The following is a 26,302-nucleotide window of genomic DNA, read 5'->3' as shown; positions in this document are numbered from 1 at the left end:
AATGGATTTAAGACGGATATTATCACTATACAAGCCGACGTGCTTACGTTAGTTACGCAGCTTTCGTTTGGTCTCCGAGGATCCTATTCGTCCACCAACTAAACTTTGTCTCCTTCTGCGGATAAACTCCATTCCAAATGTTCCTTGTGCCGAGAGTCTGAGCGTCTCTTTTCACTTGCAACGTGAAGGAAGGAGCTCTGTCACTGCCGTTGATCAGATAAATACATAACACAATCTTCACATTTGGACTTATGACCTGGGCCTATAGGAGCTGGGAAACTTATTTCGTACCATAACCTCCCTACGTTTATGCTGACCCGCTTCGCCGAATTTAATGTGACGAGCACTTCGGATTATGAGCGTTTAATGCTTATTTATACACTCCACACTCGAGTTGTCTTCAAGGTCAAAGGCTTAATATGACTAAATACAGCAAACCTTGTTGTATGTGCACTCTGTACATTCCTAAATCGTCTTTGACAGTACTTTACCACAAAATATATCGATCGGAGTTATAGTGTTACAATGCGGTATTTGACCTGTACAGTTATTTGAGCTATCTGAATGACCTGTACATGCATGATCTGCTCTTTGAAAGCAAGGCCGGTATAAGATACATGACAACAGTGTGTTTCTCTAACACAAAGAGCACTCGGTAAATGAGTATTAGTATAAAAAGGTGCTGCTTTGCTCATACACTCTGCTCCAGCAATACACTTTCACTGTTACTTATCTCTGCTTTCTCAACTCCTTTGTAATACAAACCTTGCAAGCGACCTTTCTGGATACTGGCAAATCTAACTCTCAATGGGCAGCAGTGTCAACCTATCATAATGTTGAATCCTCTACTGGCAAAGAACCCGGTATGTTCATTAGCATGGAATCTTCCCCGTTGGATAGTCCTGAATTCCAGTACTTTAAGATTCTAATACTATGGAATGCATTCTGGAATGTTTGAAGAGAATTGAGACAACAATGAAGGAGAAGGGTAAAGGCGAGGAGCAAAGGGATGAGGTCACTTCTGTTAAGGATTTAGCTACTGCCTTTGCTACCATTGTACATAAAATAAGTTATTTTAGTTGACTGAGTATTGAACAATTAGTTTGACCTCTTAGTCCATCTTCATGGCATCCTTGAGTGCAACATTCTTGCAGTATGCACAAGGATCGTTTAATGCACGACCTGCAGGAACTCCTGACAAACAACCCGATCATGTTGTAGAAGCCTTTCCTCTCATATCAATTTCCCTGTCTCTTGGGTCAACCTGCATTTTGGGGTTTGCCAGTGTTGCTGCTTCAAATTTTCTCAGGAAATCATCAGGATTCACCCCACTACTAGTTGCTACTGGGAAAGTAGTCAGACACTGGCATGTATCTACAAGATGTGAGCACTTTATTCAGTTGGATTTGATAGCAGAGGAAACCACTTACATGATACCTAAGATAACAATACTCTGGCTGAAACTGCTGATGGCCGTGGCAGTGAATACGACCATCAACAATCAACAATACATGCAGAAGACTATGTTATACGCTCCAGGGAGTTGGTGGACTTATCCATATTTCCGCTTACCTACTCTGCCACAACATTCCTTGTGGGATTGTCAGTATTTGTCTGGGCCGAGCAGTCACGAAGTGTATCAATCTCATTAACAGTAGCACTTTTCATGGTCTTAGCTCTTGTTAGTATTACAGACTTCCCTACCTCAAATCCAGATGGTAGATCTAGACAGAAGGATACTGGAAGCAAGCAGGAGGTTGGAAATAGGGAGGAGGATGGAAGGGAGAAGCCTGGAATCAACGGTTAAGACCACCTATTTCATAATGGCCCTGCCTTGCTTGTCCGTGTGTTTATTTTAGTAGATGTACGACGTATGGGAAAGCAGGACTTTCTCATCTCGGTAGATTTATTTGTTCACGTCTGGCCTCTTTAGCACATATAACCTTACTTTCATCATTGTACATCAATGGGGCGTGAAGAGTTCTCGATTAGCTAACAACAGGTCTAACCCCCTTCGCAATGAATGCGTTCACCGCCTTATCACCCTTAACGACACGAACGCGCGGACGGAAAGAGAAATCCACAAGACCAGCTTCTTCAAATACGGGACGCAGTGCAGCCTCGTCAAATCCACCCGCATGAGGGACGAGATGCTTACGTTCTGCGTCGTTCATGTGTTGTCCCATCAAAGTCTGGCTTGCACCTTTAATGATATCTATCACGAGCAGGACACCGCCTGGCTTGAGGAAGAAGACCAGTTTACGCGTCACATCTGTGATAGAAGCAAAATGGTGATACGCCATTGAGCACTACCATATTGAAATATTATCATTAGAATGGCGTCGGAAGTTTCTGTGATGGAAACATACAACTACGACGTCAAATTTCTGGCCGTCAAGTTCGCCCTCCTCGCCTTTGATATCGGCACAAATCGCATGCATTTCTTCTTCAGGAATTCCCTGGTTCTTGACACGAGTGTTGTATATGTCGACCATGCCTTGGCTAATGTCGACACCAACGATCTTCTTTGCATGCAGGGCAAGTTCCCGACTTACAAGCCCTGAATAAAGTCGTGTCATTATATCGAACGCTTTTTAACTTGTTTAATATACGTACCAGTACCGCATGCAAAATCCATGACGTGCGTCTTGTCCGCATCGAAATTATATTCCTTCAAGAGACCACGACCAATGGAAGCAACGACCTCTTGGAGGTGCGGTTTCTCGTCATAAGCACTTGCTGTCTTATTGAAGTACTCTCGATTTGCCTCGGCATAGTCGATTGCACCGTGATGTTCATGATGGATTTCGTGGCCTTGTTCTCCGTGAGGATGTTCGTGAGTATGATGAGAGACGGTAGTGTCAGAAGTAGGATTAACAGTGGTAGCCATTGATACTTGTGCTGTAGGAAGCTGGTCTTTCCAAGCTCGAGTATTGAACACTTTTATACCTTTCAAATTGTCTGAGTCAGACCATTGTAACTGCGAAGGTTCCGCGGCCAAAGGCGTTCCAGCTAATTTACAATCGCCGCAAAGTGCGACTATCTAATCTTATCGAGTACCGTCGCACAGTACGTGCGATCACGTGCTGGCACGAGACAAGTTCTCACGATTCTTTATGTGTTGGAACTTGACTTCGTAGTCTTCGCCTTCACATCCTTATTTCTTCACCCTCAACATGATCAGCCGCAATAAATGGGAGTACCGTCTTCGTCGGGTCAAGCTCCTGTATTTATCAGTCTGGTAGCCTGCATATTATTCTTTCTTGCAGGCAAAGAAAAATGACTAGTATCATTGCTTTGCTCTTTCGCCACTTGCGTCCTTACCATCTCATCTCTCACCTTTTCCCGTTGTCTCCAGACATTCATTGCACTCACTACCCAACTTCACGTAGGACAGGGGGTGAGTTCATCAGATGAACGCGCGTGTAGTAGACAGCGCAAGGCTCTTCGAGCCGCAGACAGGTCTCCTTATTCCCTTCAACTCTCACTCTGATGCGCTCCTCGCACAACTCCCCTTACAGCACGGCATGTCGAAACAGCATTTCAACCTTCTCTTGGATATCCTACGCGATCCTTCTTTTGACATGGATCAACTCAATTTAAAGAGTGCGACAGATATTGATATACGGATATCCGAACATCGGCGGCAATTAGCGGAAGAACGAAGTCAGAGAGCACACTCCAGTTCTGTGTTTAGTCCTGCATCTGGATCTTGCAAGTACTTCAAAGCTACCTCGGAGAACACTGGGCCTGTAGGCATGCCCTCCATCGTGTTCGAGCTCCTCATCGACGAACTCGTCAGCCAGATGGAACACTTCGACTACGAAACAGACGCCACACCTGGATCTTCAGAAGGGTCTCGCTACTACAACTCACAGACTCATGCAAGAACATCTACTATTCAAACATGCCTGAAACGCATGTCATTCGTACACCGCTCCTGGACTGAACTTGCTCAACGTGCCCTGCGTCGACGCGCCATCCTCACCTCCCGGCGTTTCCTCCGTGAATTCGCACGCAGTCCTGCATGTGGAGCGGGTGTACGCGAGTTTGCGTACAAGATTCCGAAGAGCGAGACGTGTACTTTCTTTCATGAAGCTTCGGTGGCACGTGAGCATTGGAGTACACTCGCCTCTGTTATCTCACGCTTGTCTACATTGCGGTTTCTTTGTTTAAGTATTGAAAGTGCACACCTTGCTGATTTAAGTGGACTTGATCTCGTTCTAAATTCCATCGCTGGACTGACCAGTCTTGAGGGCCTTTGGTTGGTATCGTCAAGAGATCATTGTCCGTACTTGCCGCAACTATGTCAAACCATCTCAAAACTACCTAATCTGCGGTTTTTATCGATATTCAACTGGACTTGTCCGCGAAGGCCCACAGTCTCTGACACGCTAGAGATGCGAGAAAGGGTTCTCGAACTGACTCCGCCTGCAAGTCTCACGGCTCTGCAAATTCGTGATGACTATTTGACAACTCCACCTGCTTACCTGTCCTGGCTATTCCGACCACGCAACTCATACTCTCTCACAACGCTCGACTTGCATATCACCTTTTCAAGACCTCTGCCAACTTCTTTACTAGACCCAACTGGTTCAAACTCAATGTACACAAACCCACACGTCGACTTTTCGCACCTCCTCGCTTCGCTTTCTCCTCTCCTCCCTCACATCCACTCACTTGCAATTAAGCTCTTCTACCTCGACACGAGCAGTGCAGTCGGTGCAACGATGCACGATACGGACTTACAAGACCTTCTCGCGAGGTGTGCGTCTCTCCGACGCGTCCGATTACACCGCTTACGCTCTGGGCCTTTCATCGATGGCATCCGCATGCCAGGCATTGCACTTTCCACTCCGCTCATCCTTCCAGTGACATTGGAAGAACTGCACATGCACTATACGTACAGCGCGATTAACTGGCGGACGCAGGATCAGCGACTGTGTGGTACGCTTGGTGCTGCGCCCATGCCGAGTTTGCGGCGTGTACTGGTGAGTACTGGTGAGACTGATTTAACTCTTACTGGAATGAGGACTGGAGCGGGGATGGGCTATGGACCGGAGGAGGGACGGAGTGACTTGGTTGATCCATATGTAGACTTACCAAGGACGAGGGAACTTTGCGAGAAGTTAGGAGTTGAACTTGTAAGACATAATAGGGAACATTTGAATCAGTATGTTATTGATGCATTGTCGTAATTCATTGGTTGTAGTTTGCTTTGCTTTGTGTATATAGAATAAATGTACAAAAATATATTTGAGGAATAAGTTGTGTACATACAGCGTGTTCGAAGTTGTATACTTTAGATACGTAAATACTTTACGTGGATGGATACAAACCCGGTAGAGCAAAAAGGAGTGTAACAACAGCGAGGAAAGAGTCTATAAGTGTATATCTCCACAACAAAAGGGAAAAGCATGAGGGGCAAGACAACAACTCAACCCTTAACAAGAATAAGGAGAATACCATAACTCACAAAACACAATACAATACACACTCATGTCTACTTTCTTCCTTTCATTCATCTAGTCATTCTTCTTCTTCGAACCCAGGAGCATACACAAGTCTCGCCTCTGGAGGGAAGAACGCCTGTAACGACTGATGATGTACCTCAGTAACTTGAAGACACTCGGTCGTACTGAGTTCTTCAAACTTGGCGACAAGCCCGCGCTCAGCTGCGCGTACACGCGAGTGGATCATACGAACGACGGCCTCTCCTGACATCTTTTGACATTTCGAGAACTTGAGACGTGTGAGATTTGGAAGGATTGGTGGGCGAAGTGGAATTGCCCGAGTGTGTAGTTGTACTGTCTCATCAACGAGTTGCCAGTCTTCCTCGTCATCAGAGTCATAGGGAATGTCTACTTCGAGAGCGCGCATGACGTTATCTGACATGTCCGATGCGACGATGGTGAACTTCTCCAGACGATGAAGCCTCTCGAATAACCAGCGAAAGTCCTTCGTGCGGAGATCTGCGTAGTCCATCACAAGTTCTCGCAACTCGCAGTCGCCCTCTGCGAAGAGCCGTCGGAGACCCATGCCGGTTGCGTGGTCCGTCCATGGCGATCGGGAGAAATCATGTGCTTCGTCTTCGCTATCTCCTGGTTCACCGGGTGTCGGGTGTTCAAAAATGCTGGATGAATTGATATGCACGAGGATGAGAGACTGTAGTTTCGGTGCACGTAGATGACTGAGGATACATCGCGATGAGCAGATCCCCCGTACAGAAAGTCGACGCAGATTTGGGAGCACCGCAGGTGCAACCTGCCCGCAATCTGGTCTGTACTCTGGGTCGTGCACAAGGAAGAGCTCGTTGAAGTTGGACAGTTCAAGAGATTGTAGGGCCGGGAATGCAGAAAGGAAGGGAACAGTTTGGTGCATCGGGAAATCGCATTCCGTACTGCTATTCATCAGCACGAGCGAGGTCACCGCGTCAAATGGAGCGACCTGCTCTGGAGACGGTAGGCGTCGTACACCAAGAACATACATTTCTCGAAGTCGTTCACCATCCGCTTTGAAATTCTTCGTCATTGGAGAATCCCTGCCTCCCCACCACGTTCTAGGACTATTCGCTTCCTCCGGTGAGACCAGCTGCAGATCACTCTCCATCGCCTTCTTCGGTGCTAGCGTTATAAGCAGAGATTCCAAGCGCGGCTCCGCACCATCTTTCACCGTCAGGAAACGCATTCGCGAGTGCAGATATGACACACTCCGCCACTTGGGTGCTCCTTGAAGCGCATATGAGAGTAATGGAAGCACAGAGTCCCTGTGGCGCGTATCGAGGTCGATATCAAGGGGAAGCGTAGAGCTACGCGACAACCAGAGATCTGCCTTGGCTCGCAGCCGTCGCGAGTCGAATTGCGCATCACTGAGGTGGAGGTGGGTCCAGAGAGAGGGTAGGTCCGTTAGAATGTCCCGCCACAGATGAGTAACGAGTGAAAGGGACGCCGCAACGTCAGGGTCTTGTTCAATGCAGAAGGAGAAGATATGGATGAGCAGCTCAATAGGCAGTGAATCCAGAGGACTGTGGTCTCCTTGCGGGAGCTGCTCGTCGTTGGTAGTCTCCGTCGGGTCGGAGGTGGACGATGCATCCGTGTCCTGATTGTCGATCCATGAGCGCCTCCATGGATTTCTGGTTGCCATTGTCGTTTGAGCGTCGTCGTCATTGTCGTTATCATGAAGAAGAGTATTCATTGGGCTGTCTAGGTGAGAAAGGTGCAGTATCATGGCAGCGACGTGGTGGGTGAGATTAGGGAGACCAGTCTCGTGACCAACTCTGTTGTGGAATAGCGTCGCTGATGTCGCGCATATATTTATATATCCTGCACGGTGCACTGTACACTTGCCGATCTGTTCCAGCGCTTATTACAAGCTACACCGCCAGACAGAATTCAGTCTACCGCTTAAAGTGAGGTCATGTCTATATTGAACAATCCTATCATAGCATACATATCAGGAACAACATGCAAGGATAACTAACACAAGCCGATCACAGTTCATGGGTGGGATTACAACGTTGTTAGGAATGCACAGCGATCAAAAAGAAACGAGAAACAACACGGCTCTTTAACCCGAGCACATCAAGCATGCCTCCTTATTCTCCAAAGTGCACATCAGCTTAGCCTCGGCAAGCTCACGGTCCCGTTGGCGTTGCAAGGCAGCAGCATACTCTGGGTCCTCGGCTGCCTTTGAGGCGTTGCCGTCGAGTGATAACGGCTCAGGCTCCTCCGCCTTTAGAGGCTCTGGTATAGGCGATGCGTAATGCGAGTGCGTTGGTGACGCTGGCGGCTCGGATGAACGACCGTTCACACCAGCTACAGGTGGAGGCGAAGCAACGGGGACCACAGCCTTTACTGGGGTAGGTACTGCAGCAACAGGAATGCCTTGTTTCTGAGCAGCCTTAGCAGCAGCAGCGTCGACAGTGAACTGGATAGCCTGTGCAGCGGGACGCGTGCGGAGGTAGTACATTCCGGTCTTCAGGCCTTTCTTCCAGCCGTAGAAGTGCATACTTGTCATTTGTCCGTTCGTCGGCGACTGTAAGTGGATGTTCAAGCTCTGGCTCTGGCAGATGAACGCCCCGCGATCTGCAGCCATATCGATAATCTTTTTCTGAGAAAGCTCCCAGACAGTCTTGTAGATTGCCTTCACATCGTCCGGGATACTAGGGATGTTTTGTACTGAGCCATTGTGCGCGATGATGAGGTTTCGCATTTGCTCGTCCCACAGACCGCGCTCAACGAGCTCACGCAATAGCCATGGGCAGACAACTTGGAACTCTCCGGATAGTACTCGGCGTGTGTAGATGTTACTCGTGTAGGGCTCGAAACATTCATTGAAACCGAGGATCTGGCTTGTCGATGCAGTTGGCATGGGTGAAAGAAGCAGAGAGTTACGCAGACCGGTCTGTGCAATCTTCTCTTTGAGCGACTTCCAGTCCCACAGATCACTCGGCTCAACACCCCAAAGATCGAACTGAAGCTTCCCCTGCTCAGCAGGGCTACCCTTCCACGATGAGTAGGGTCCATCGACAGCAGCAATATCGCTACTAGACTCTAGAGCAGCGTGATAAATAGTCTCAAAGATCTTAACATTCAGTTCGCGTGCCTCAGGCGAATCGAAAGGGAGGCGGAGCGCCATGAACGTATCAGCCAGACCCTGGACACCAATGCCAATTGGGCGATGACGCATGTTCGAGTTGCGCGCCTCTTGAACGGGGTAATAGTTGACGTCGATAATACGGTTGAGGTTGAAAGCGACCACCTTTGCAACATCATGCAGCTTCTGGAAGTCATAAGTGCTACCCCGGATAAAGGACGGAAGAGCGATGGAGGCAAGGTTGCACACGGCGGTTTCGTCAGGAGACGAATACTCAATGATCTCGGTACAAAGATTGGACGACTTGATTGTCCCGAGATTTTGCTGATTTGATTTACCTGGATCGACTTGAGACAAAGCAGTCAACAAGAGGAATGATATATCGACATACGGTTGGCAGAATCTTTGTAGAGCATGAAGGGTCCGCCTGTTTCGACTTGAGCTTCAATGATAGCATACCACAGCTTCTGAGCCTTGACAGTCCTCTTGGCGCGGCCTTCATTCTCGTATTTCTCGAAGAGAGCTTCGAATTCATCGCCCCAGACTTCGTGGAGGCCCGGAGCTTCATTCGGGCAGAAAAGAGGCCAATCACTGTCACTCTCAACACGTTTCATGCTAGGGGAGCGTAAGAAAATACCATCCACACGCAAGATAAAAGGAGACTTACAAAAGATCAGGAATCCAGAGGGCATAGAAGAGGTCACGAGCGCGGACTTCTTCCTTTCCATGATTCTTTCGGAGATCAAGGAATTCGAAGACATCAGCATGCCACGGCTCGATATAAATTGCGAAAGCCCCTGGCCGCTTGTTGCCTCCTTGATCGACATAACGAGCCGTTGCATCAAAGGCTCGAAGCATAGGGACAATACCATTAGAGTATCCATTGGTACCAGCAATGTACGAACTATTGGAACAGATTAGGCACGTTATCATATTTAATTATCCAAGGATCTTACCCAGTTGCACGAATGCAATGAATGTTGAGACCAATGCCACCAGCAGTCTTGCTAATCATGGCACATTGCTTGAGAGTATCGTATATTCCGTCAATGCTGTCCTCCTTCATAGTCACGAGAAAACATGAGCTAAGCTGAGGATGCGGGGTACCGGCATTGAATAATGTGGGGCTAGCATGGGTAAAGTAACGCTGCGACATCAAATTGTATGACTCGATAGTACGCTCAATATCACGACCATGGATGCCGACAGCAACGCGCATGAGCATGTGTTGCGGCCTTTCAGCAATCTTGCCGTTGATTTTGAGGAGGTAGGAACGCTCAAGGGTCTTGAAGCCGAAGTACTGGTAATGGAAATCACGCTCATAGACAATGGCAGAATCAAGGAGCTCGGCATTGTCCCGGACAGTCTCGTATGTCTCCTTTGAGATCATACCAGCGGGCCTCCCGTTTCTTGGGTTTACTATATCGGAGTGAGATGCTGTCATGAAGGACGAAAGTAGATGAGATGCATACCATAGTTGTACAAATCACTGATGACCGCAGAAAACTTCTTTTTGGTCTCTTTGTGAAGATTGGAAATGGCAATACGGGCCGCGAGAATGGCGTAATCAGGATGCTTGGTCGTGAGATACGCAGCGGTCTCAGCAGCAAGGTTCTGAGTGTTGGAGCGTTAATAGGAACTATAGCAGAGAAGAGCCAGTAGACATACATCAAGCTCCACCGTCGTGACGCCCTGGTATACTCCTGCAACAACCTTCTTCGTAATCCTACCCCTCGCGTAAGCATCAATAGAGCAGATACTATCTGTAGACTCACTCAATTGGGTCAACGTGCTTAGGATCTAGGCCGAAGCACAGCTTGCCAATACGCGCTGTGATCTATATGAAGGTATTAGCAACTCGTACGGCATCGACTGTTTCGGAAACATGTTATGTACCTTGTCGAATGCGACACGCTCTTTGCGTCTGCAGGAATGGAATGATGAGTAAGTTACACTGCAAATGTCTGGTCGGGGGGTCACGCTGTACGTACCCGTCTGCGCAAACAAGTCAGACACACCAAGGAAGTAAAAAGCGTGTGTGGCACTCACCTCGCTTGTAAACGTAGGCCATCTCGTCTTGCCGGTCGAGTTTGATAGCAAGAGTCGAAAAGAAAGGCGAGTCAGAAGAGAGACAGGAGATGGGAGGATGGTGAAGAGAGGGAACTACGCGACGCGTCTGTTTTAAATTGGCGAGCACGAGGGGATTGCTAAGCTGCGCGCTTTTAGTCGGAGCCCGAATTTACAAACACAAAACACCACCGTAAAATTTGTTGCAACAAAAATTCCTTGGATTAACGGAATAAACACGCTTCTAGTGTGTTTATCTACACAAATACACGATAATTTTGAAGCTTTCTCGGAGGAGTGAATTTAAACTGAGCAAAGTCAGTATATTACGCGTCAGATGAGCGTGGGAAGGACAACACCTGTAATTAACGCGTACGCGTTCTTGACTCTTGTTTGTCCCGTGTTCGTCTCGCCCTGACTCGTATCACCTAACTCCATCTATCGGCCAGTATTCGCTAATCTCGGAAGCGCTGCTCGAGTCAACTGTTCGTACGATTCACACGGAAAGATGCCTGCAACACGTCATACAACGCACGTCGTCGAGCCCGTCTATGCGACACCCGTAATTCGCGCGCCTTCACCAGCGGAATCGATCAACACCGAATATGGTCGAGATGAGAGCTCCGTAATGGATGCGGATGTTGATGATGAGGAATTTGCGCGTAGGACCGAGGAGCAAATCGGATTGAGGCGGACAACTTGGGCAGAGGCAGGACCTCCCAAACCAGTCATTCTCCCAAGGACAAAGGATGCTAAAGAAGAGCAAAGTGAGTTGCCTGGCTCGTTATTCAATAAACAGTAGTGCTTCGATCACTTTCACTTCGCAATTTTATTTGTGCTTCTCGTTCGATCCCGGTTGCTAATCCCACCGTAACTTGTAGTGATGTTCGAGCGCGTGATGAAGAATTTACGAGAAAAGGTCAAAGAGCTTGAAGACGAAGAGCTCTACGACACTATTATACAACAAAATCCAGGCCCAGCATTCTTCACTCCAGAACCCTCATCCCGAGATATCGAGACTATCATGCGCAGCATGTTACCATCATCCAAACCAGCTCAAAGCTCGTCTGGCTATCCAGCGAGCCACATTTCGGATCATCCTTCCAGCTACACTATTCAGATATCAAGAATGAACGGAGAGAGCAGTGGTGCCACCGTAACAGGACCTCGTTATCCGGGAAATCTGAGTAGGAATCAATAATTCGTTCTCTCTATACTTTTGCTGTTTCGTTTATATTGTAGGAATAGATGCTTTATCACTTCACTGTACGATGTATTGACAATACAATGCACATTCTCAGTGATTCACCTCGTTAGGATTCAAAGCATAATAGAAATGAATCCCATTGTATATTCTCCCATGGTCTTTCCTTAAGCAAAATGAACGTGCCATGGGACTATGAACAAATTCGGCACACGGACGACGCTATTAGTATTAGACTAATTTAGAGCACAGGGCACATTTAAGAATCAAGCATCCAATAAGATAAATAAACACAGGGTGACGAATAATGTGTAAAAGCGACAGATAAAAGTGGTAAGTAAGGACTTAAAAGGAAATACAGGCTATGGGCTCCTGACTGTGGGAAAAAATGTGACAACATTTTGAAGTTTGCGCCGCGATAGACTTCGTCCACTTCTATAAACACCATGGTAAGTACATGCCTTATTATTCTCAAACACTTTACGTTTACGTTTTTGGATTTTGCCAGAGACCCATCCTTCTTCAAGGCATGTTGTGTACCTGGGTCTTTCGGGACAATTTTTCGCTGACAAAGTTTCTTGGATGTCTTGATTTTGGCGGTCGTCAATAGGTCACGAACGTTCTTTAACACAGATTAAATTTAACAGGGAGGGAGACCTACTCTTTTCCTGCTCCAAGGACCAGGTAATCAACGTCTGGTTCTCAGACAACGGGGAGCGGCTTGGGACGTATGATGGACACAATGGTACAGTCTGGACAATCGACGTCGACCGTACGTCTTTCATCCTTTATTTTATGCGCATGTAACCGATGATTTTATGTGCAGATGAATCAAGATTCCTCGTCTCAGGGGCAGCAGACAATACGATGAAGCTATGGGAGGTATCTACTGGACGCTGTCTGTATACGTGGGAGTTCCCGACCGCGGTGAAGCGCGTGGCGTTCAGCGCAGACAGCAAGCAGATTGTGTGCATTACAGAGCAGCGCATGGGATATCAATCTGCCATCCGGATTTTCGACATCAATCGTGAAGGCGACGGGAGAGACCGTATGTACTAGTTTGTATTTAATTGTTGAGCGAGTTTACGATGTTTTTTTACTTGCAGAATCAGAAGAACCCGGAAGCATGTTCAACCCAATTGGGTCAAAACCCACTGTTTGCACCTTCGCACTCACGCCCTCCCTCATCCTTACCGGTCATGAGTCTGGAAAAGTGGCACTCTTTGACGCTAAAACGGGCGAAGAAGTGAACAATAACGAGCGGGCACATATGGACGTTGTAACTGATTTGCAACTCTCTCCGGACCGAACATATTTCATCACAAGCAGCAAGGACAAGACAGCAAGATTACATGATACACGCACGTTAAATGTGCTCAAGACATACCAAACAGAGACACCTCTTAATAGCGCGGCAATTGCCACGTTGAGGCCATATGTCTTGCTTGGGGGTGGACAAGATGCGATGAGCGTTACGACAACTTCGTCACGACAAGGAAAGTTCGAGACCCGATTTTGGCACAAGATCTTTGAGGAAGAACTGGGGCGGGTAAAAGGCCATTTCGGACCTATTAACACGTACGCGTGTATTTTATCATTTGACTGATACCTCATTCTTATTATATTGCCCATTCTTCTAGTTTGGCTGTTCACCCGTCTGGGAAGGGCTATGCTTCTGGAGGAGAAGACGGATTTGTCCGAGTGCACCATTTCGATGACAGTTATTTCAAGGCAAAGCCATACGGAGACCTCGAGATTGAAGAGTAGATTCTTATCTCGCTTTCGGTAGAATCGCTGCTTCACGTCTGCCCCTTCGTCCTCGCTTCTCCCGACTGCTTTGGTATCACGGCCCTTCCATCACCCCGACAAAAGCACCTCACACCCGCCTTGTCCGACCGTCCCACCTTCATTGTTTCCTTATAGCCAAAACTATCTGTCATGTGCTTGGCTAGATGTACGTTGATGTGCTAGAAAGTGGCAATTTCATTATTATGATGTGTATCTGTCGTAATGTCATTAATGCTGTGTCACTTTGAACGGAAGCTCTCACCTCCTTTGTTATTCGAGGATCATTAGTTTCCAATACCCATGTGAAAGGAAAGCTGAAATATGGTGACGACAGTCATTGCCATGATGCGCCCGCTAACGAATATCCCCACATTTCGACTCGCCGTCAAGAACTCATCTTCTAAAACAATATTCTCTTATGCACACAACCATATTTACCTCGATGATCGCACTAGATTTGGCGTGCGATGATTGCGTCCAACAATATTGATATTCAAGAAATGGTGTTAAGATCAGTAATCTGTCAGTGTCAATATTGCGCCACGTCCTGTGAGCTCAGTCACGGGAATGGATAGATATACGCACTGCCCCATTTGTTTAAAACGTTATTACTAGTACTGTGCGAGATCACGTACGTTGACGATTTCATTAATGAGTTATTGTAAGAATAAGTTAGAATATATTAGCCTCCAGTCCCCATTACCTCCAATATGTAAGCGGGAGGGCTTAGGAGATAAATAATAGAATGTTGTTCTGTTTCAGGTGAAACAACAGGCAAAAGGAGTTTCGGTCTATATTGGCTTATTGAACCGTGTCAACCATAGTATTAGTAAAAGGTACAAAGCTCCGACGTACCCCACTCATGCGATGGACAGCATGCGGGAATCTAGTGCATGGCATTGATGGCGTTTGACCCCCTATATTACCATCCGGATTCCACACACATATTAACAAGATTAATCGTCGTAAACCATTTAGATTCATTCTGAATATGCTATTATTAGGCTGTGGAGTCTACCGGACTACAGAGTCCATTGGAAAAAGCAGATGAACAGTGGGAATACATCAAGGTTGATACGAACCACTTTAGTTGTCAATCACTCGTCATGCATGCGGCATGACGATAGTCCCTCACAAGTGGAGGTGGTTCAATGGCGAGGGAAGTAGAAAATTCAGTCTTGCGGTCCCGGAGTAGTTCTCTTCTAGTCGCTTCGGAACAATAAAAACAGCGAGATAAGGAGCAAAGGGGATCCTCCTTATCACTAGTTACATCTGCAGCTGGCTCGGAAGCTTGTTGGATGTCGCTTATGAGGTGTGAATCTCATTTGAGTTTGACAGAGGCTAAGCAAGAAATAGTTGATACTGAGGAGTCCAAATTTGGACCGATCAAAAAGCAGCCGCCGGTTGTATGATTGTTTTCGTTCCACCACGGTCGCTCCGCACTGGTAGTGCAGTACATCACCACAGTGCATCCACCTCATTAGCAAAGCCTTAAAAAAGACAAGATGACACTGCCAGGGACTACACTTGCTGTGTCAAGCCGGACATATGGACGGAGATGACTGAAAATCTATTCCAAAATGGGATCTGGGGCACGCGCTTCCGTGCGGATTTAGCACAGCATCCGATTATTCTTGCTATCTCTTGCATATGCTTTTATTTCTTCCGTACTGAGGGCCCGCTTGTAAACTCATATTCTCTGATGTCAGATGGGGATGGAGCTATGGCGACTGCACACCACGCGATGGGAGCCCGCGAACCTTGTCAGAGCAGTCTCCTTGGAGGTGTCTCTTCTCATGCTGATGCTCGTCTGACAGCAAAAAAAGTCTGCTTGGGCGATATGACTCTGAGTCCTGGAAGACGTTGCTATCGTGATACCGGTATTATGAACCAGCGGAACTTGGGCATGAGAATCGGTTTGCCTCCTGAGTGTGACTGACTGTGATGCACTGCTGGCGGCTCCCGATTTTAGCTTCTTTCTGAGGTCTCCTAGGAGCAGCTACTGCACCAACCGTCTTCTGTCATTTACTCTAATTAGGCTCCTCTCGTAGTGTTGGAGATGTGCATCATTCTGTGCCTGCGTGACGCAAAGGGTCTTCTCTTGCATATAAAGGGACCCATTCCATTCGGATCCATCCCTCACCAAACAACTTGTTATCAAAGTCTCTTAGTCTATATCATCCCCCTTACTACGAACTCACGACGGGTTGTCAACCATCCAAGTTATTCTCTACATCTGCAAGCAAGATGACGCACCACAGTCACGTCGTAATTAAGGCCCTCCCCATCGCTGCTCGCCTCTCGAAGGGTGGAAATGCACGCCAGGTACTAGCAGCAGACCGTGCACGTATTGCGAAGCTTGCAAAAGGACATTCGCCGCACGGTCCTGCCGTTGTGCATAACAAGGCAGTCAAGGCCCACGTACGCGCGAAAAAGCCCTTCGCAAGCGCTGAGGAACCGAGCATCGATGTTACCGATGCCGCCGTAACCTACACTATGCAGGTTGGTGTTGGCTCCCCTGCCACTGACTACACACTTCTGTATGCAATCCTTTAACTTAATTAGAGAGACTACCTTCGACTGATTAGTGATCATCTCATCAACAAAGGATTGACACAGGAAGTTCCAACACCTGGGTCGGTGCAGACAAGAAGTATAAGAAGACATCAACGTCGAAAGATAGTGGTAGAACAATTCAAGTGTCGTATGGTTCAGGCTCCTTCAGTGGTGAGGAGTTCACGGACCAGGTCACCCTTGGCGGTGAACTCGTGATCAAGAACCAGGGTATTGGCGTGTCCTCTCAGGCACAGGTAGGACGAAGTTCGTTTGATTCTCTTCCTCTAGAGCTGACATTGCTTTTCAGGGATTCAACGACGTAGATGGGATTCTCGGTATTGGCCCGACTGATTTGACGGACGGCACGGTTAAAGGTGGACAAGTTGTGCCGACCGTGACAGACAATCTCTTCAAACAAGGCACGATTCCGACAGAATCCGTTGGTATTAGCTATGTCCCTACGACTGGTTCAGATGGTTCTGCCTCCGGCATGCTGAACGGCGAGCTAACCTTCGGCGGTACTGATTCGTCCAAAATCACGGGCGAGATTACCTACGTACCGATCACATCAACAAGCCCTGCTAGCAATTACTGGGGTATGTCGTATCATTATCTCGTGTACGATTCAGGTATTGACGAGGTGCCTTTCATAAAGGAATTGATCAATCCATCACGTATGGAAACTCGGGTACTCAAATCCTTGATACAACAGCAGGAATAGTGGACACCGGTACAATCATTAATCTCACCTTCCTTCCGTAAGGTCGTGCTGACAGAGTTTTGTAGGAACGACACTCCTCTACCTTGCGTCTGATGCCTTCTCGGCATATCAGCGTGCAACTGGCGCTACCATGGACCAAGCAACAGGTCTCCTCAAGCTCTCAAGCAGCGAGTTCAACAATCTGCAAAGCCTATTCTTCCAGATCGGTGGAACCACATTCGAGATGACTCCTAACGCACAGATCTGGCCACGATCGCTGAATAGCACCCTTGGTGGTGACGACAATTCGATTTATCTCGTCGCTGCCGATAACGGCACAAACAGCGGACAAGGCCTTGACTTCATCAATGGCTTCGTGTGGCGTAAGTTTCAGCCGTGTTACCCATGTGTGGTATTATTATACTGACACTGTTGCAGTGCAACGCTTTTACACTGTATTCGACACTACCAATTCACGTGTTGGTGTTGCTAACACTCAGTTCACGGACGCCGAAACCAACTAGGCAAAGCAATCGCAAGCTGAACTTACACCTTCGCCATTGCTATTGGACTGAACCTCTTGGACTATGATTTACAATGTATAGGTCCTTCCACTATGTACCAGACCGAACTGTGCATATACGATTTGTTTACAATGTGTAGTTGAATTAATGTACTAGTAATCAGACGATACCGAACTATGAATTGACTGATATGTGGGTTGAGCTGAATGGTGGTTGTGTGCGTGTTTTATTATGGTAGCTGCTCTCTTCTCCACGATCTTGCCCGACGTGTCTGACGACATAAGTGGTGTTAAGACTGGTATGTGAAGTCTGATAATACTTAACGCAAATCGGACTTTCACTTTCGCCGTTGCTGAATCTCTTGGACCATGATATTGTATATAAGTCCTCCCATTTTGTACCAGACCGAACTGTACATATACGACCCGTTTGCGAAGTGTAGTTGAATTAATGTAGTCCTATGATAGAAAAAAAAATAGCACGAGGGATGAATTGACTGGTTATGTGGGTTGAGCCAGACGACGGTTGCTTGCGTGAACGTATAGTCAGGAGACGGCGACGGAGGTCCACCGGCAAGGAAGATGTTACTTGTACTAAGTTATAAGTAATATAACAGATGCTCTGCAACACTCAAAACAGCGGAACGACCACCTTTTAGTACCATAAATGGAAATTTTGCATTTGTAGAAGAACCAGAAGAGCCTGGTATCCCTTCCGCGGAGTGGATCACTGAATTTACCAAAACAGTTGACGAGGCACACTTTGTCACTTTGGATTGCCGTATCGATTCGCTGTTTGCTTCCCTGGTGGTTTCTTGATCTGCTGTCTATTATAGGCGATGTACCGAGTTTTTAGGAGGGAACGTTTTAGATTGCGATAAATAGAATTGCAGAAAGGATAACATCTATATGTTCAGTATTGTTAATGTTCTATAAACCCATAAGCTACTACTTAATCACAGGGAATATGACTACGAGAACCGATATGTGTTAGCTATAGATGGATTGAAGATATGAGAAGAACTAAACAGACCGGTCTAACAGACAGCACGCAACGAATGACGCATATATACAAGCATCCATCAAGCACCAATATGCACCAAATTGACCCATCGCTCTGTCTGGACGTCTTCCTTCCGCAATGCCAAAACGGCATTACGGAGCGCAGCTGCGGACCGCTTATGTATCACTTCGCCGTCTTCATAGTCTGCCATATACGAATAAACGTCTCTAGCAAGTAAAGGCCCATCCGGATCGTACATTTCCCACATCGTCCCAATCACGCTTCGAAAACCACAGAATTGCACGGCGGCGGCTAAGTGGAGAACTTCATCATACGTGCCTAGTGATGGCCCAATTCCATGCTGTTCGGCGGTGTGGCAGGCAGAGAGAAATGCAAATTCAGCATTCGGAAGATTAACTCGCATGATATCAAGTAATGTCAATCCCTTATCAGAGAGCCTGAAGGAAGAGTCAAGCGATCCTGAGCCTAGATGGCCGTGACAAGCAAAATGAATCCACGTGACGTCCTGCAGACCTTCTATCACTGTCTTGCGAAGTGCTTTCCCATCGAGGAATAGTTTATGAGATGAAACGTAACTTCGAGTGTTGTTTCGAACGGCGCGAACTTCAGACCTAGTGTATTTTAGGGTTTTGGTGTCAGCAACGATGAGCATTGTAGGGTCGTCCTCGCGACAGGCCTTGTCCGTCGTCTCATCCCTTGACCGGGCTTTGATGAGAGCTCCGAGTGTCGGAGTATACGATGACACGTACTCGTCCAATATATACTTTATTGTCCCACCCGCATCTTTGAATGGCCCGGCGGCGTGGAAGGGCAGGGCGGAAAGTATGGACGTAGGGCACCACCAAATCCGCGCTCCTTCGCCAATCCCTAGCTCCTTAAGTTTGCTGACGACTTTGCTGACGATTCTATCCCAGAGCATCTTCATTGCTTCGATAAGCTTCTCGTTATATTCGGGTGAGCCAGCCTTAAAGACCTGTCGTGTTGCCAAGAGCTCAACGGATAAAGTAGTGCTATCCTTATAGAACTGTCTATCTAACGGAACACAAACGACCGGCATGTCTTCGCGGGAGAGGACAATGAGTGCGTCAGATCGATATTTGCAACGGTTTACCACAACCACCGGACCCTCCAAAGCTGCCTGCTGGAGTACTTTAAACGGTGTCGCAGCTAGAAACCCTTGAAACCCAGGGATTCGCCGTATCTCATGAATGATATCCTCCTGCTCAAGAGAGAGGTGCTTCTTCAGCTTCAGTTGTTCCTCGAAAAAATTTCTTTCTTCGTACACGTCCAGTGTAGACGGCTCGCTTTCAGCCATGCTAGAAACAGACTGAAACTCTGTAGATGATGTCACAAGGTTCTCCAGCCGGCGACTAACACTCTTAAATCTCTCAGCAAGCTCTCTATTTGTTTCTGCGAGATCATCAAGAGGTGCCCTAAAATTGCGCATTTGCAACCAGAGAAGACCCCTTCCTTGTTCACCTATCTCTATAGCCTCTTCAAGCCTATTTCCATCGACAGCATAGGCGACCGCGTCTAAAGCGAGTGTTCCGTAGTTTCTTTTCCTTTTAAAGAAGTTGCACTGTGTATGAAGAGTAGGGCTGACAGTGACAGCACGTTGGAGAAGCAACAGCGCTACCTTGTAAGCTCGAGATGTAGTATGATGAGCATGATTTCGGGCAACGTTGGCCCACATAACGGCGGATGCGAGACGGACCGCGATGCCAGAAAACTTATGCTCAGCGGCGCGCTCGAGTGATCGTACACACGTTTCAAAATCGTCCGTGAACCCAGACTTCACAAATCGAGAAAGTAATGAAGCAGCATAGTTTCTCAGTGATCCGGAATGCTCGGGATGACCATCAGGGCAAAGATGCAGGGCAGTGCAATGGTGCTCGATGGCCTCATTAATGTCCGTGGTCTGTCCATCTTGATCGAACCGAGCTCGAAGGTCAGCAGCAAGATTATTCAAAGACCCCGGACGATTGGGATGGCTGTCGGGGCAAAGCTGCAGAGCGGCGCGATGGTGCTCGATGGCCTCATTAATGTCTATTGTCTGTCCATATTGATAAAAGCGAGATCGAAGGTCAGCAGCAAAGTTATTCAGTAACACGGAATGACCAGGATGACTGTCAGGGCGAAGTCGTAGGGCAGCATGATGATGCTCAATGGCCTCATCAAGGTCTGCAGTCTGTCCATGCTGTTGAAATCGAATGGAAAGGGACTTCGCAAGGTTACCGAGAGTCCGAGGACGATTGGGATGGCCATCAGGTCGAAGTTCCAGGGCGGTACGGTGATGCTTAATGGCTTCATCGAGATCTGCAGTCTGTCCAATCTGTTCAAATCGAGTGCAAAGTAGCTCTGCAAGATTGTTTAGGGGCATGGAAAGATCAGGATGGTCGTTAGGGAAAAGTTGCAGGGCTGCACGATTAAGCTCAATAGCCTCATCAAGATCTGCAGCCTGTCCGTTCCGTTCGAATGAATGTTGAAGGGAACACGCAAGGTTATTCAGAGACATAAAGCGATTGGGATGGCGGTTAGAGAGAAGTTGCAGGACAGTACGGTGATGCTTGACAGCCTCATCAAGGTCTGCACTCTTCCCGTGCTGTCCAAATCGGGATCGAAGGGAGATTGCAAGGTTACCCAGGGCTTCAGAACGATTGGGATGGCCGTCAGGGAAAAGTTTCAGGGCAGCACGATAATGAGATATGGCTTCATCAATGTCCCTAGTCCATCCATGCTGTTCAAATCGAAGTTGTAGACAAAGCGCAAGGTTATTCAGAGAAACAGGACAACTGAAATGGCCATTGGGGAGAAGTTGTACAGCAGCACGATAATGTTCAATAGCCTCATCAATATCTGAGGTCCGTCCGTGCTGTTTGAATCGAGAATGAAGAGAGCCTGCAAGGTTATTCAAGGGGATGGACCTGTTGGGATCATCTTCGGGGGCCAGTTGCAGTGCAATACGAAGATGCTCAATGGCGTCATCAAGGTCTGCTGTACGCCCATGACGTTGAAATCGAGTTGTAATAGCACCTGCGAGGTTACTTAGGGAAGCGAAACGATCGGGATGGCCGTCGGGGCGAAGTTGCAAAGCAGTATGATGATGCTTGATAGCCTCATCAATATCTGCAGTCCGTCCATATTGTTCAAATCGAGTGTGAAGGGAAACTGCAAGGTTACTCAGAGACCTAGAACGATCGGGATGGCCAATGGGACGAAGTTCCAGGGCAGCATAATGATGCTTGACGACCTCCTCTAGATCTTCTAATTTCCCATATCGCTCGAACCGCCTGTAAAGAGAATCACAAAGAACGTTCAAGATCCCAGAACGATCCAGGTAGTCCTCAGAACAAAGTCCAAGTGCGATACGGCCATGAAAAGTAGATGAGTCAAGTTCTCCCCGCTCTCCCGATTTCTCAAATCGCTTCCAGTGTTTGTAAGCCAGTTGTTAGAGTACATGGCAAATCACTTCGAGGTTTACGTAGAACTCCATGTCAGCACTGGATTGCTACAACATTCGCCAACAGTTCCAACTTTCTTTGGCTGGGCAATGTTTAGTGAGAAGTAAAGAAATCAAGCTACATAGGATGCATTACCTAAAGTCTTCCTTTGTCTTTGGGGCCTGTTTGTCTTATCTACACGAAGGATTCTCTGTAGGTCTGAAAATCTTTCCATTACTCATGTATACTGAAATATCCAGATGAAGAGACCTACCTGTAAGAATTGTGTTGAATTGTGTAAACAGGTAATATTGTTGAGGATGTGTTAAGGCAGCAAATAGTGTCTGTGACTCTGTGGTAGCAGTAAGAATCTTGGTGCAGTACTAGTGTCAGGGTTGAGGGTAGAGTACGAGTGGAAACTCCCGAGAGCCTGTGGGAAACTAGTTTTCCACAGGTCATTTTGCTGGGGCTCTGGAGGCGTGGTAAACCTCGCGTGGACAACACTTAGTCAGCATATTAGTAATATCATTATAATGTTCCAAAAAGGAATTTTTAAAGAATTTTGTGTTGTTTACCTCTATTGAGCTGAAAATTTAGGTACAATATTAATTTCAGACATTGGTTATACTGCTGAGAGCAATTTTATTGTGTTTTATAGTCTACCAGTGTTGAAACATACATAATAAATAGATAGATATATCTAAGAGAAATAAAAAGAAAAAGGTAACTAATTACATTGACCAGGCTTTATTATTGTTCAAAATTTGTAAATTGTCTGAAGAGGTACTGGAAATATTGTCCATATCTATCACTTGTACCTCTCCAGTTTTATCAGAGTGTACTCCTTCAAATGAAGGAGTATCTGAAAGAATGTCAAGCTAAATAGGAGATGTTAACCTAATAAAATGACAGACATAGAGTATATACACTCTCAAACTATCTATTTTCCTTGCTTTTTGTCAGGTTGAGGCATTTTTTCTTAATTTATCTACTGACATAATATTATGTATGACTAATACATTTGAGTTTTCCACAGGCCAATTTCCAGCAACCCTTGTGGTAGTAAGGTTTACCTTGTGGGAAACCTCTGTGGTAATCCTCACTGTGGGAAACTAGGGAGTTTCCACTCATACTCTAGTTGAGGGTTGAGGGTTGAGGTGATGTGAGTGCTTACATCATCACAAAAAAGTCCTATGTATTCTATCTACTTATTCTCATGTTTATTTTGTTTTAATTAATTGGGAGTTTCATTTGATTAAATATGATTAAATATATTATATCCAGGGGGTTTTTTAAGTTGGTAGTAGTACAGTAAAAGTATAATAGGCACTTACACTCATCTGCAAACTACTTTAGATTTGGTTAACATTCTACTTATCTTCACTCACATTTACATTCATCCCTTCCCTTCCCTTCCCTTCCTTTAAATTTTATTCCACTCAACACAAATAGGCCTTACTCTATCACACATTAGATGCATATATATATCCTGGTTTAAAGCATATCCTACAGTCTACATAGTAAAGCATTTTTTTACAAAGCATGTAAGTTATAGTAGTAGCCCATAGGATATGTGGAAACAAACATTGTAGGGCAGGAGAAAACATATTTTCTATTCTTTGCAACAGTTATTCACCCACACATACACTACTTTCCAATATTCTATGCCAAAAATTTCCTTAAGATTTGGAGTAGAAGTTCATCTATGACATATATTGCTAGAGGAGCAACTCTCATTTCCCCTTTCTCACTCAGATTGTACATACTCAGTACTACATCTTGTAGTCTCAGTAGACCCCTCACATCAGATCTTATAAATCTCCTCGCTCTCGGCATCACGACTACACGGGATTACAGCAACGGACCGGTAGCAAGCGAGTTTAGAGCGCTGGTGTCATTTAACAAACTACTCACAGAGACTGGTTGGCTTTTTGTATGTTTATTTTATATTATATATAGATACGTTGTATCAGAGAACCAATCGCTATAAATCAATCATCAAATAAGAGTAAGGGCCTGAAGCCAGCGCTCACGTTGAACTCTATGCAATGTAATAAGCAAAAAGAGGATCGGAAGAATGCACAATAGTAGATAGCATGTATCATGAAAGGTCGTAGTCACGAAGGAACATAACTTAAACGCACGATAGCACTAAGCAAAATGATGATAAAGTCATTACTCCTCGGGAAAGCAAAGTCCTCGGACATCTATCATGTAAATCCAGTACCTCCAATTGAATATCGATAACGCTCGGGCCTATGCGGGTGAGGACGAGGTTGTCCTCCGATAGGATCAGACCAGGAGATCAGTCAAACGCGCTTGACGGTCAGTATAGCGACGCGGCCGTCCTGAGCGATACCATGATTAATGCCTGCGGGAAGAAAAACATGATTAACTTCATACGTCCAAATCATAGCTTCGGAGAAAAAGGTTCCCAAGATATCACTTATGCGCGAAGGATGTATATGATCCGAAAGTTATACTGTATGGCGTTCCATTGGGGCTCCAACTCATAAGTACAGCAGGTTTAGTGTACCCGCATGTCAAACAAGGTAGAATTAGGAAGGAATGGAGATAAATGAAGCAGAGATAACGCTTAAGTTGCGTCCCGCTGCTATTGAAGAAGAGGAAGTACAGTGTACATCCTAGTTCCCCACGCCTCAAAGGTCGGACTTTACATAAGAAAGACACGGCCACGAGCTAATATTGCATGTTCAAGAAGCGCGACGCGCTTCAACGCCTTCCGAAGCCCCATATAGAGTGACACTCAATTAACAGCGGGAGACCGTAGTGCGTTATAATAGAAATATAAAAAGAAGGAAGGAAAGAAGAGAGTGCAAACTTACCGCGTCTTCCGGATTGTAATAAGTTGTTCTCATTCCAAACAACTTCTGCACGCCACCACATGCCTCGATAATGGCTTCCAGATGTCGCTTTCTGTACTAACCAGTCCCGGCCTAGATTATATCCATCATCCACGATCATATGGTGCTTGCCCGAGTTCTGGCAAAAGAAGGAAGACCAAATGAGACTTAAGCCGCTTCTGCCGATAACTGACTTTGAAGCCGAACGCATGCGTACCTCTTCCTTAGATGCTCTGCATGGCGTTGGATATGACGTCGAGCGAACCCGTTTCAGGCAAGAGACGTAGATCCGGGGGTAAAGTTAAGAAGAGACGGGGAAACAATCAGGACACCACTTCCGGATGCACAAGTGTGAAACCTTGTGCGTGTAGCAGTACATACCCAAGGAACCATGCACCGCTGTTCGCAAGAGTTCCGTTCTGTTTCCAGGCGCGGAAGTGATTACCACCTTCATAATTCAACGAAATTTTGACGTGCGGAAAGGCCGCGGGAGTGATAATTAATACATGCGGGAGCATTTCGTGAGATGCGGATAGATTGGGATAAACAAACTGATTGAATTGAGCGGGAGGCAAGCGGGAGGGATTCTCGGTATCAACCAGCCGACAAGCAATTCAACTCGACTGCGCAGACAAGGCGCTCTTCAAAACAAAGCCTCCGAGTATTCCCATCCAGAATATACAAATTACCACAAACGACAGAGTGCTTTTTCTCAAGTTATGAAATAAGAACTTGTGAACTCACCGGCTACGCTCTCCCAGCATGTCCCCCATACGGGAAAATAATATTGACGAGCAAGGAAGCGCTCCTCCTTGCGTCCATCGCCATCTCCCAAATCCGCACGATGGATGTTCCCGTAGTGCAAACCCAGGCACTCTTCTGAGAAGCCGATAGACCTTTACAGGTGCCGGGAAGGACGGAAATGAGATAGTAACGATGGGACAGAGACGTCGGTTTTTGTGTTTAGCATATCCGCTTGTCAGTTATGGTTGCAAGAAGCCAAAGACAGAGCAGAGGCGCCCTAGTACGATGATAGGAGACTCACTTTGCGTAAGAATGGAATCCTGACTCTGTTAGGACGTATGGGTCGGAATGCCCGGAGATGATCACGTTCAACGGCTCTCCGAAATGGCGCGTCGTAAACTAAAAGTAGCACACAAATCGATTGTGTACATAGATATTCACCCAGTTTAATATTATCAGGACTTGTTCCGCGATTGATAGATGGATGACGCGCTTGGGACGTACATCAAGCATACGCCCGCCATTCACTCGCGGGTCGTACCATCCTGGTCCCTGGCTCGACCCACTTCTGTCTAACCCTAACAATGCTTGTTCCGTACGCCCTTCCGCCCCGTCACTACTGAAACGCATAGGAGAGCATTTCACGGCTGCAACGGAGACCGATACAACAAAGCATAATCTCAGCACTTGCAGAACTACGCCCAACTCGGTTCTAAGCATGGGAATGTCTAGGAGATGGAAGTAAGAAAGCAAGAAACAATGATATCTATCACATAGGGGTTGCGATTGTGGTTTCC

The 26,302-nt window shown here is 46.6% G+C and overlaps 11 protein-coding genes across 11 annotated transcripts; 6 read left to right on the top strand and 5 right to left on the bottom strand.

Annotated features, from left to right (window-relative positions):
- Positions 1 to 975: 975 nt before the first annotated feature.
- Positions 976 to 1,807, top strand: FOMMEDRAFT_161086 (uncharacterized protein; the record flags this gene model as incomplete). Its single annotated transcript, XM_007270728.1, has 3 exons — positions 976 to 1,056; positions 1,116 to 1,383; positions 1,443 to 1,807. 3 exons carry the CDS (start codon positions 976 to 978, stop codon positions 1,805 to 1,807), a joined length of 714 nt encoding a protein of 237 aa, XP_007270790.1.
- Positions 1,808 to 1,913: 106 nt separating this feature from the next.
- On the bottom strand, positions 1,914 to 2,890 carry FOMMEDRAFT_113479 (S-adenosyl-L-methionine-dependent methyltransferase; the record flags this gene model as incomplete). Its single annotated transcript, XM_007270727.1, has 3 exons — positions 1,914 to 2,309; positions 2,370 to 2,560; positions 2,617 to 2,890. 3 exons carry the CDS (start codon positions 2,888 to 2,890, stop codon positions 1,989 to 1,991), a joined length of 786 nt encoding a protein of 261 aa, XP_007270789.1. The 3' UTR covers positions 1,914 to 1,988.
- A 523-nt stretch (positions 2,891 to 3,413) lies between these two features.
- On the top strand, positions 3,414 to 5,198 carry FOMMEDRAFT_31485 (uncharacterized protein; the record flags this gene model as incomplete). Its single annotated transcript, XM_007270617.1, has 1 exon — positions 3,414 to 5,198. The coding sequence occupies one exon, from the start codon at positions 3,414 to 3,416 to the stop codon at positions 5,196 to 5,198; it is 1,785 nt and encodes a 594-aa protein (XP_007270679.1).
- Positions 5,199 to 5,682: 484 nt separating this feature from the next.
- On the bottom strand, positions 5,683 to 7,017 carry FOMMEDRAFT_68712 (uncharacterized protein; the record flags this gene model as incomplete). Its single annotated transcript, XM_007270639.1, has 1 exon — positions 5,683 to 7,017. A coding segment is annotated over one exon (1,335 nt), but the record flags the coding sequence as incomplete, so codon positions are not given.
- Positions 7,018 to 7,419: 402 nt separating this feature from the next.
- Positions 7,420 to 10,746, bottom strand: FOMMEDRAFT_128598 (uncharacterized protein). The gene is made up of 9 exons (XM_007270726.1): positions 10,641 to 10,746; positions 10,492 to 10,519; positions 10,371 to 10,432; positions 10,264 to 10,321; positions 10,068 to 10,209; positions 9,552 to 10,014; positions 9,263 to 9,499; positions 8,987 to 9,210; positions 7,420 to 8,933 (listed from the first exon to the last, which is right to left on the bottom strand). The coding sequence occupies exons 1-9, from the start codon at positions 10,664 to 10,666 to the stop codon at positions 7,567 to 7,569; spliced, it is 2,607 nt and encodes an 868-aa protein (XP_007270788.1). The 5' UTR covers positions 10,667 to 10,746; the 3' UTR covers positions 7,420 to 7,566.
- A 424-nt stretch (positions 10,747 to 11,170) lies between these two features.
- FOMMEDRAFT_31482 (uncharacterized protein) lies at positions 11,171 to 11,863 on the top strand (the record flags this gene model as incomplete). Its single annotated transcript, XM_007270616.1, has 2 exons — positions 11,171 to 11,429; positions 11,544 to 11,863. 2 exons carry the CDS (start codon positions 11,171 to 11,173, stop codon positions 11,861 to 11,863), a joined length of 579 nt encoding a protein of 192 aa, XP_007270678.1.
- A 449-nt stretch (positions 11,864 to 12,312) lies between these two features.
- On the top strand, positions 12,313 to 14,849 carry FOMMEDRAFT_31481 (WD40 repeat-like protein; the record flags this gene model as incomplete). Its single annotated transcript, XM_007270615.1, has 11 exons — positions 12,313 to 12,315; positions 12,500 to 12,638; positions 12,693 to 12,914; positions 12,973 to 13,444; positions 13,507 to 13,629; positions 13,790 to 13,820; positions 14,110 to 14,176; positions 14,270 to 14,285; positions 14,348 to 14,366; positions 14,659 to 14,724; positions 14,745 to 14,849. The coding sequence occupies 11 exons, from the start codon at positions 12,313 to 12,315 to the stop codon at positions 14,847 to 14,849; spliced, it is 1,263 nt and encodes a 420-aa protein (XP_007270677.1).
- A 363-nt stretch (positions 14,850 to 15,212) lies between these two features.
- FOMMEDRAFT_161080 (uncharacterized protein) lies at positions 15,213 to 15,593 on the top strand (the record flags this gene model as incomplete). Its single annotated transcript, XM_007270725.1, has 1 exon — positions 15,213 to 15,593. One exon carries the CDS (start codon positions 15,213 to 15,215, stop codon positions 15,591 to 15,593), a length of 381 nt encoding a protein of 126 aa, XP_007270787.1.
- A 503-nt stretch (positions 15,594 to 16,096) lies between these two features.
- Positions 16,097 to 17,434, top strand: FOMMEDRAFT_142953 (acid protease; the record flags this gene model as incomplete). Its single annotated transcript, XM_007270724.1, has 6 exons — positions 16,097 to 16,194; positions 16,263 to 16,464; positions 16,518 to 16,806; positions 16,866 to 16,940; positions 16,997 to 17,293; positions 17,349 to 17,434. Exons 1-6 carry the CDS (start codon positions 16,151 to 16,153, stop codon positions 17,432 to 17,434), a joined length of 993 nt encoding a protein of 330 aa, XP_007270786.1. The 5' UTR covers positions 16,097 to 16,150.
- Positions 17,435 to 18,515: 1,081 nt separating this feature from the next.
- FOMMEDRAFT_95233 (uncharacterized protein) lies at positions 18,516 to 21,881 on the bottom strand (the record flags this gene model as incomplete). The annotated part of the gene is made up of 2 exons (XM_007270658.1): positions 18,516 to 19,697; positions 19,782 to 21,881. Coding segments are annotated over 2 exons (3,282 nt in total), but the record flags the coding sequence as incomplete, so codon positions are not given.
- A 1,987-nt stretch (positions 21,882 to 23,868) lies between these two features.
- FOMMEDRAFT_113467 (uncharacterized protein) lies at positions 23,869 to 26,135 on the bottom strand (the record flags this gene model as incomplete). Its single annotated transcript, XM_007270723.1, has 7 exons — positions 23,869 to 24,268; positions 24,744 to 24,900; positions 24,979 to 24,994; positions 25,143 to 25,209; positions 25,506 to 25,657; positions 25,807 to 25,904; positions 25,968 to 26,135. 7 exons carry the CDS (start codon positions 26,133 to 26,135, stop codon positions 24,207 to 24,209), a joined length of 720 nt encoding a protein of 239 aa, XP_007270785.1. The 3' UTR covers positions 23,869 to 24,206.
- Between the last annotated feature and the right edge of the window lie 167 nt (positions 26,136 to 26,302).

The sequence above is a fragment of the Fomitiporia mediterranea genome, assembly GCF_000271605.1.
Source record: "Fomitiporia mediterranea MF3/22 unplaced genomic scaffold FOMMEscaffold_14, whole genome shotgun sequence".
NCBI lineage: Eukaryota > Fungi > Basidiomycota > Agaricomycetes > Hymenochaetales > Hymenochaetaceae > Fomitiporia > Fomitiporia mediterranea.
This window is presented reverse-complemented; position numbering and strand designations above follow the sequence as displayed.